Genomic DNA, 10,085 nt, shown 5'->3' on the forward strand with positions numbered 1-10,085 from the left:
TAACATAAGGTTTTTCTGCACGTTTTGTCTTGTTGAAATGATGACGTAAGAGTTGATTAAAGTTTAACTTTGAAATTTAATAAGAGATAACTTTTGACTTGACGGCGGGATATTCTGGAGTGTCCAAAATAAACCCGATGTGTTCCGTACAGAGTCTAGAACCTAACTGATTTACAATACAACATATCACAGTTAAATACATGTGCGTACAATAAAGGTACCTGAGGTTTAAGTGACAGGTGTCGCTAATTGTTAGATCAATTAGCCGTGGTCAGTGTCCACAAGGTAATGGCTATTACACTAATCCTGTTGCGCAATGTTGCGTAATGTGATGGACAATAGTAATGAGTTATGAAAGTAAGTTTACAGAGAGTACGTACTTAGGGATATAAAAACTTCACTCATGAGTCTTATCTCAAATGTCACAAAGGATATACAGTAATAACAATTAAGGATAATGCCACATGTATATAGCCAAATTCTGTCTAAATGTCATATAAACGTGTTTTGTATTAAGTCACACTTGAGTTGTTAGATATGGACAATTCGAAATATAAATTTAATAACAAATGGTAAGATTATAGTTTTTCATGAATAAGCAATTATTTACACAATTAATTTCAGCACTGATTTATCACAAAATTTCTGCGTGATATATACGTACAAACCTGTGTAAAAAATTGCGCCAAGGGTGCATTCTCGATGTAGGTCTATTTATAATGAGCGACGATTAGACACATTTCCGGATTCATCAAGAGTTTGGTAAAGAATATACCTGCTGTTGCCCACTGCATGTATCGTAAGGGCCAGTGGAAACTCGGGCTAACTGACACTATGTTGTCGGTCGACAGCGTGGTACTACTGCACATGGTAACTTCTTACTGAAAGACACGGATATTGCGCTATTTCGCTCGTACATGTAACTACATTTATCATCGGCTTTTCCAAAAGAAAAAAAATGACCACACTGGACGTTGGCTTCGGGTCATGTTATTATCGACTACGTAAAGTTTCGTTAGGAAGTTTATATTTTCAGTATCTAATCGATTTTAAAAGTTTTATTTGACTAGGCTAATCGATTTTAAAGGTGTTATTTGACTAAATGGCCCGTTTAAAGTATTGACTGCATATGATTTATGTGAGCTTGTATAGTTGGCAGGGCCAATCTGGGTATGGCAAGTTTGTTTTATTAAAATGTAACCAGTTTTTTCTCTAAAGTGGAAAAATAACAAGATTCAATATATTTAAGTATAAATGTAGTAGATAATGTATTTGCGTCTTTTCGCTAATAATATCCAAACATGTAGAAGCTAGGTACTTTAATTTGTAAAGATCGCGCAGCCGACGAATAATTTGTACGGCATATACATATATGTATATAAAATGAAAACGCTAATGACATGTTGTTGAGATTTTTCTCTTTATATCATATATGTGTGTGAGAGTGTGTGAGTGTATGAATGGCGGTCAGGAATGAGTAAGCTTTAAGTATTCGAAGATTTGTGTGAAACAGGGGTTATAGTACAGTGTTAAAAGTGGATAGCGCTTAGGCTAATAATAGCATCACAAACTTAGTTTTACTACAGTTTATAGCTCAGGGGTAAAACCGGGATTGTCATAGCAATCTACCTGAAAAACATTGTTCATAGAAACCTACCAGGATTTCAGTGTAAGTGTAGCAGTACATAGTAGTGGCGTATGGGATCTAGGACAGCATGTCTTGTCGACGACCGGTGATATCTTCAAACGGGGGCAGAAATGCTCGATACGGTAAGACTAGCTACTTATATTACTGATCATACATCATCCAGATAAGTTAGTGTCTTAATTATATTATAAAGATAATACATTTCATGATGAGATATGGGTTTCCTTACAGAGGTTAGTATATATATATGGAGACATGGGTAGCCACGCGTAAGTTATAAAGGACTATGCAGTGGCGGATCCAGAGGTTTCTTATGGACTTCAAGGACCCCACCCCCTACCCTGATACCCCCCGGGAACTTGGACCCCACCCCCATCCCCGATATGTCTCTGGATCCGCTACTGCTATGGTTCACATTCACATAAGGAGATTAGATGGGGGGTCGGGGGGTCATAGTCCCAGAGAGGGAAATTAAAACGGTTATAAGTTATAACATAGGTAAGTTATAAGCAGATTTTGACATAAACATTGGAGTTCTAAAGAGATATTGATCCACAGAAGGTGGTTATACGAATGGCATAGATTTATCTCCACATGTACATATGTAAGTTAAAATGGGAAATACACTGACAGGGAGGTTATAAAAGGTATGGATGTCGATGAGAAGACATGGCAAGGCTTCATGTATAATTATTCGAAATTATTTGAAAATATTAACTTTACGGATTGGACACAATGTTTTCCCAATTAACCAATTTCATATTTTGTTTTTAGCAATAAATTAATCTTTTTTAGACTTTGGTGACTATTAAATGACGCACTTTCTAATCCACCCTCGAGGCCGAGTTGTGTAAATCGTTCTTTGATCTCCACCAGTTTTACCGTAATTGATAGGTATGGGTAGTGGTAGTAGCCCGAATGCCCTCTGGCATCTATATGCCAAAATGTCTTAGTCTGGTGTAAGGGCCAGATGAAACTCGGGCTAGTAGTAGAAGGTGCTGGTCAGTACTTGTAGGTTATATTCCGTAGTCTGATGAATAATTCTGCATTTGATAATGCTAGGATAGCGTACTAACCACCATCAGGATTGGTGTTCAACATCGGCTTTTGTTTAACCATTTATACAAGTTCCTTACACGTGCTTCAAATTCTCATTGTGTATCATGCTATTTATGTAAAGTTGAAACAAAAATTATAATAGCTCTATAATTACCTTCCGGTATCATGATAATCTAAGATTCCCGGAAATTCCCTATAATTACGCCTAGGGTGGATTTCACAATTCAACTTTGATTGACGTTTCCTTCTGAAAAGTATTGTTTGTATCTTGATAGTTATTCTTTGCACCCTCTTCTTGAAATTGTTTCTTTTTTCAGAAGTTTTGATTTTTGTATTCTTACACTAAAAAAGCTCATATGAAACTGAAAGAATGCGTTTGTTTTCTAACAATGACGGCTTCCTTTTCCAAGAAAGGTGAACGGGGATATATGATGATATGGTTTTACACAATGTCGAAGCATAGTTTTACGAGACATGACAATGACAAAATGCAATGATTGAGTTCCTGATTGGTTTGGTTTGGTTTTGTATTGTTTAACGTCCTATCAAAATCTATGGTCATTTAAGGACGGCCTCCCCTGTGTGCAAGATGCATGCGTGTAGTGTATGCGTGTGTGTTTTGGGAGGCTGCGATATGTTTGAGTTTGTCTCCTTGTGATAGCGCGGAACTGATGCCGATTTTATAGTGCTACCTCAATAAAACATACTGCCGAAGACACCCAACAGGACACCCCAGCCGGTCACATTAAACTGACAACGGGCGAACCAGTCGTCCCACTCATGAATTGCTGAGCGTTAAGCAGGAGTAGAAACGTCTCGGCCAGGGGACAGAACCCAAAGCCTTCCTCACAGGGGCGAACGCTCAACTAAAGGCCAAAAGTGAGGCATTGTCAAGGGAGACATAAGAAAGAAGAATGTTGTTTAGAAAGAAGAGAAAAGATAAGATCCCAAATTTAGTCGCCTCTTGCGATCATGCAATGGGGGCAGCAGGTACAATTCTTACGCCTTACATGCAGGGACTGAGTTCCTGATTGAAAATATCGATTATACAAAGCTATTCGGGGGTAAGATTTTCCAGCAGATTGAAGGCATTCATAAAAGGTGCACCATTTGGAACAAATGGTGACCTTTTATGACCGATTAGGTTTTGTTTTCATACGAACTGAATCTGTTGAAGAACTGGTGATGATATCGATGATGTATTTTTAAATTACAAAAGATGTATTGACCATGTCGATCGTATATTCGCTCATGAATTGATAATCAGGGACACATAAACTGGTCTACATCAGTCGCTTTCTTATATCTTTACAACAGGTACGGCTTAGTTCGTTATACGATACGCGATACAATTTCGTTTTTCCGAGTTTGAACTTTTTCTTTCTTGATTGGAACATCCAAGCTCCCATACAGTGTTGACATGTCGCTGTCGGTATTTCCTGTAGATGTCGACCGCTGATGATCTTTACAACACAGGGTTTCATGAAATGCAGTGAGGTAAAGCGTAGGGCCAAGTTTTTGGTCGCGGTCATGATCTCTGATAAGTCTTCTGTTTCCTTGTGTGATATGAAGAACAGTGCTTTTTATTATGCTCACTAGTTTGTAATCTTGTTTCGTTGTCACTCCTCTGTTGTCACTTTGAATGCGTTGCATTGCTTGAAAAAGAAGGAGCTCACCGTTCCGGAATGTGTGATATTTTTACCCTGAACAATTTCCAGGGTTTACTTTCCTTTGTTCATTATTTGTCCTTTTTGTATCGGTTTGAGAAATTACTGATTTGTTGACGTAACAGTATTTTTTTTTTAATTCCAGAATATACAGCACTAGAGCCTAACACAAACGAAAGTACACCAGAAGACGACTTTGATAAAAGAGTTCTCGAGGACTCGTTCCAAAGGGCGGTACGTTAGCATTGATTGTTCATAAAACAAACGTTCACCAGAAATAGAATCTGTAGTGTTTTATAGAAAAATACTTCGTCAGCGATCGAACATTTAAGAACTAATTTCAATTACAAATATGATAACCTATGTTTGGTGCTTTACGTTTAGTGATGACAGGGCACACACAGGCGACTGCACCTACTGATTTGGTAATAGATACAATATACAGCTGTTTCGTCCTTCTCTGGCTCATTGGTGTTCTTAGAGATCGAAAAGGTGGACATCCATATTGGTCTAAACTACTGTTAAAACAGATGAGTGGTGCGTTAAACTCCCTCATTAATGAATTGAGAAACTATATTAGAACTAGCTAATTTCAAATTAATCAGTAAATTGTGCATTAAATGTATCAAGTCAATATTCATAATTCATAATTGTGTCTATCAAAGTTACAGCTAACCTCCAGGACGAAAATTCCACCAGCAGTGTCTACTACCTTGTATCTTGAAAGATGAAGCTTAGGCACACACACCTATTCAGCTTAAATTAGGGTAGTTACAGTGCAGTATGACAAAAACAAATACACTACGTCATACAGCTGTATCGTCTTTCTAGGGCTCAGCAGTGTCAGTTTTCCTATACTTTATTATTATTATAACATATCTCAGGTAACAGAAAAGACAAACCTGTGCCTCCTGGGGAAACAAGATGCTGAGAACGAAGTATACCTAGACTGGGTGATTGCGAGAGAGGGAGACAAGGACACAGCACTGCTGTATATCATAGAAAATCTGAAAACCGAGGAAAGGGTAACTACAAAATGTACAATATTCCTCACCGAGACAACCATACCAACTAGGGGGCGATGCATATGAATGGGCGTTGCTCGAATTTTCCCGCGGCACCGTTTTTTCTCATTAAAAAGAAAACCACATGCATTAGGATTGAAAAAAGCCCACTGCATTATTAAGATTTTCCTTCATCTTACAAAAACATCGGTGCTGCCACCTAAACTCACGTCAATGTATTATCACATGTTTCCGTTTAACAAAGCTAGGGACTACCACAGAGACAAGATAATTGGTCGCAGTAGGTATGTTTGGACCTATCCTGTCAGTATTATATATTTATATTATTGTTATATTTCGAATAAAATAGGATGGAAGAGCAAAGTCTGACAGAGAGAAGTTATATGAAAGTAGATAGTACGGTCTAACATCAAAACAGACAAGAAAATAACTAAAATAATAAAATAACAAAAATACAAAAACAAAAATGGTTGTCAACATAAAACTGCAAAAAAAATTCCTCATGAAAAGGTCATGTTATAAAGCATTATGTTTTTCACGAATGAAAAAGCGTCGCAAAGTCTGCAAAACATTCAATGTTTGAATTGGAATGTACTGTAAAACCTTATTGTAATGCCAATGTTATTACACAGAAGTTTGACAACGAAAAAATAGGAGGAGGAACCTCCGAAATGTATGTCCATTTCTGAAACTTGTTTTCAAATATTTCTCGAATTTGTGTTATAGGTACAAGTCTTGGTCAGTTGCTTACTGATGAGCCGGGGCGCGGATCCATCTGTTTACAATACGTTGCAAGAGACGCCATTGCATGTTGCTGTAAAAAGGAAATTTAAAGGAGTATGCAAGAAACTTTTAGAAAAAGGCGCCTGGCCGAATCCTAAAGACAGTGAAGGGCGGTTACCATTTTCTCTAGCTGAAGAGAATGACGACGATGACATTGCATCCATGCTTATCCTCTACATGAAGAACCACGAGTAGTTATACTATATACAGTTTATAAAGTGTTCTATTAAAATTTATTTCTAGGAAATGATTTTTAATACAAACGTTTTCAGTTAAAAACATGAGTAAAAATAATATGTTAATTTTGTTTTTTATGATGATTTAAGAGGTGCAGTACATATTGTATCTGAATAATTACATTCAACTTTTGTAGAAAGATACATCATATTCGTACAAGACTTGTTTTTGTTGGACATGTGACAAATGAAAATCCCAAACACACCCATACATATCCCACACAAACACCCCGTACTTACTGTCTTAAAGCGGAGAGTACTATACTATTTCAATGTTTGCAATTTTTAAGACGTTTTTCCGTTATCAAACGTTTGCGCGTTTATCTGAAGAAAATAAGAGGTAGAGGTACCTAAATGTGAATTCAATATTGCAATGAACACTTCTTATTAGTATGAGATTAAATATCAACAATTGAAAGACAGTAAAACCTCTGTTGTAGGGTACGACAACTATTTTCCTATCACGGGACAGTTCCAGCTGAATTCAGCTTCCACAATCTGCTTCGATCTGGAAAAATGGAGGTATGTTTCTATGATATAACGAACAACAAAAGAAAAAACAATTTTGAAATTATATGTTAAGACTTTACTTGAACGTATTTAGAAATTAAAACAATCACCCAATGTAATAATAATTGACTTGTGTAACATACGATGATGAAACACGAACGCATCTTGAATTATATGGTTTTGTTTTTGTGTTTTTATTTGTTATGATTCATAGTGGTGTGTTTTCTTTTGGTGATTTATTTATTTTATGTTGTTTATTACTCCGACAGAAGACTGTCATGGCCGTCCTCAATTGCTTGGTAGACTTGGAAGGTACCGATGGAAAGGCTACCGTCTACTTCCACATACTTGAGAGTGACGAAAAGGGAAGGCATCCAAAGACAAAAGACTTCAACCAAAAAGACAGATCACCGTTCCAAATAATAGCAAAAAGCGGAAACAAAGTGCGTTCACTTAAACTGCCTTTAAATCATTCAAATTCGTTGCATTTTCTATGCAAACATAAGAATTGATTTACGAGAAATGCAGACTTCTATCTAAGAATAATTTTTAATCAGACTTAGTATGGATCCAATTTGTCTTAATGTTAAATAATCAAAACTGGTGAGGAACTGTTCATTATGAAAAGAAAAGCAAGAAAAATGAAATCAAAATTGAATGGAATATATAAAAACAGGAATAACCCATTAATGTGTCTTTTAAAGAATGCATTTTAGTGCATCGGATCTTATTAATGCCAACGTGAAATGAGGCTCGCTTAAATTGTTTACCTCTGTTTCCGCTCTTTAAATTAATATTTAAAGATCATATAGATTTTAACTGTAAAGAGTATATAAATTTCAGATCCAATGCTTACGCGAAAATTTCTTTACCGAGATCAGTTGAATGAATCACAACGCAAACATTTCCACACGCGAAAATTACCACTTTTCCAGTATGCTATGCATGCACGTCTTTCACTGAATCCGAACGTCGATACAAATTCTGAGTTATTTGTGAAACTGTGTATTTTTTGTCCTGTAGACAATCGTTAATCACGATATAATACGGTTGCTGGTACGGAGGAAGTGGAAACATTATGCGAGACTCCGATTTCTGTAAGTATTATGAAATAAATGCTTTTAAGGTTTGATATGCATCTTTTCAACATTCATGATGGTATGAAACACAGTTCCGTTTAGACATGTACCATGTCTTTAAAAGATACATTTCAATCCTTATATTAAAGTTTGAAACAAATACGTGTTATGCAATATTTTCGAATTGTTCTTTGAAGACACATTCGGTTCAAACAACATTTTTCCAAATGGCGCAAAAGTCATGTTTTGCGGGAATAAGATCGTGCTTTCTATGGTGACCTGTTTAATCAGACGATGAACTTTAATCGGAAATCATTTGGCTAAAAAAGTCTTGTTGATATTTTGTTATAGAAAACGGTACCATACAAATCCTAACGTATGTCATATTGGTCAGATCGAGGAATAGGTCACGTCAGTGTTTCTACCATTGAAACCATGTCAGTTTGATATTTGGTCATACTCTGTTAAGAATGATTATAACAAAATATCGTAGAGCTTGCCTCGCCACTTATGCAGTAACCTAATAGTTTAGATATGTCGTTTTGTTTTCAGTGTGAATGCAATTCTATTCATATGCAACCTTGCCTGCCTGGCTTACGCTGCCATAACCGCAGCCAAAGCGGACGACCCTCTGGTGTATGACAGCCCTCGGGACATCGTTCGGGCAGTATGCGAGGTGTTGAGTGTTATCACCGCAATTATCACGCTCTTTTTGGAAATCCACCATATCATTAAGTAATTATTATACTGCTTTTATCAAGTTCATTTATTCATCGAGAAATTGATTGGAATTATAAACTCGATCAACAAGAGGTCCCCTTTTGAGAGAAAAAATATATTGTTTGAAATAAGACCATGAACGTATATTTTATTATATATGTTGTCTGGAGAAATTGTTTATTATAAATACAAGACCACACACTGACAAAAAATGGGAGTGGAAGAGAAAATGTAACGCACATATTTAACTTTAATCAGATCTGTCCACGTCTTGTTTTTATGCGATACCATAATTCAATGTTTCAATGTGTCAGCAAAGAGAAAAAACAACAATGTTCGTGAAATATAAAACAGTTCTGAAGCTGTCAGCAGAGTTTGAATATTCCTCAAACCTGAATCATGAATTTTTCACTCTAACATTTAATAAATAAATCTTAATTTAAAACAAGTATCACGTTCTAAGCGCATTCATGTGTCTTGGTTCCTTCGTGGTTTAGATACACTAGTATTTCAGATTGTAAAGGACAGGAAATACATTTCCAAACCCGTAGAAAAAGGAAAACAGATTCACTAAATTGTTAAATCAAGTCCACCTGATTATCAAAAAAATCTTCTTCATTAAGTTCATCTACCCAAATAAAATTTCCCAAACTCTTCATTACCGTAGGTCAAACAGGTCATGAATTGGTCCGAGTACATTGAAATAATGACGTCCCTTTAAAGCCTCGTACGTTGTAATCTTACTCAATGTTAATTAATTATCCAATTTTAACGTAGATTTATTACTTTTTGTTTATTGTTTTCTTTTTAAAATCATGAAGTGTAAAATGTGTTATATCCTGGTCCTTCTTCTACAGGCACAAACTGGAATATTTAACGGAGAAATTTAACTACCTGGAGCTATTCTCCGCGCTGTTCCTACTTATCCTGGTTCCACTCCGCTTTACAAACAACGATAACCAATGGCAGATCTACTCAGTTGTCTTCCTTCTATGGACTCTCCGGATATTCAAATATGCAGCGGTGTTTAGGTAAGATGAATTACCGTAATCGCTGTAATTAGCGCCCAGGCGCTTGGAAATTGACTTTTAGGGTATTAGGATAATAAAATCTGAGCTTTGAGGGAAATAGTTGTATAGCTTCGACCGTTCTTATCACCGAAGGACATAAAACATTCCAGTATGGCTGGTGGTTTTGAAATCGAAAGTTTTATCCCCTTTACGGGTAATCCAGCCATGACCAACATACTCTCTGTTTTAACTCTTTCAACAGTGTAGACCATAATGGCCTCATCTAGATAAATTCATGGTAGAGGTTATTAATACATAGGGTTGAAAGGGTTAAAATATAAGTACTGA

The 10,085-nt window shown here is 36.3% G+C and overlaps 1 protein-coding gene across 5 annotated transcripts in view; it reads left to right on the forward strand.

The window, feature by feature from the left end:
* LOC110452108 overlaps positions 1-10,085 on the forward strand; it is a 50,582-nt gene that overhangs the window by 34,527 nt on the left and 5,970 nt on the right. Inside the window, exons 1-9 of one of the 5 annotated variants that reach the window (XM_021500433.1) lie at positions 1,553-1,770; positions 4,520-4,608; positions 5,259-5,399; positions 6,126-6,373; positions 6,859-6,940; positions 7,198-7,371; positions 7,952-8,025; positions 8,560-8,742; positions 9,585-9,758. In XM_021500433.1, coding sequence (XP_021356108.1) covers positions 1,716-1,770; positions 4,520-4,608; positions 5,259-5,399; positions 6,126-6,373; positions 6,859-6,940; positions 7,198-7,371; positions 7,952-8,025; positions 8,560-8,742; positions 9,585-9,758 — 1,220 coding nt within the window. In that variant the 5' untranslated portion in view covers positions 1,553-1,715. Of the gene's footprint in view, positions 1-1,551; positions 1,771-4,519; positions 4,609-5,258; positions 5,413-6,125; positions 6,374-6,858; positions 6,941-7,197; positions 7,372-7,951; positions 8,026-8,559; positions 8,743-9,584; positions 9,759-10,085 lie in introns of those variants that run through there. The other 4 variants (XM_021500434.1, XM_021500437.1, XM_021500436.1 and 1 more) reach the window with 4 other exon arrangements.

This window comes from Mizuhopecten yessoensis, unplaced genomic scaffold, assembly GCF_002113885.1.
Source record: "Mizuhopecten yessoensis strain PY_sf001 unplaced genomic scaffold, ASM211388v2 scaffold6411, whole genome shotgun sequence".
Classification (NCBI taxonomy): Eukaryota; Metazoa; Mollusca; class Bivalvia; order Pectinida; family Pectinidae; genus Mizuhopecten; species Mizuhopecten yessoensis.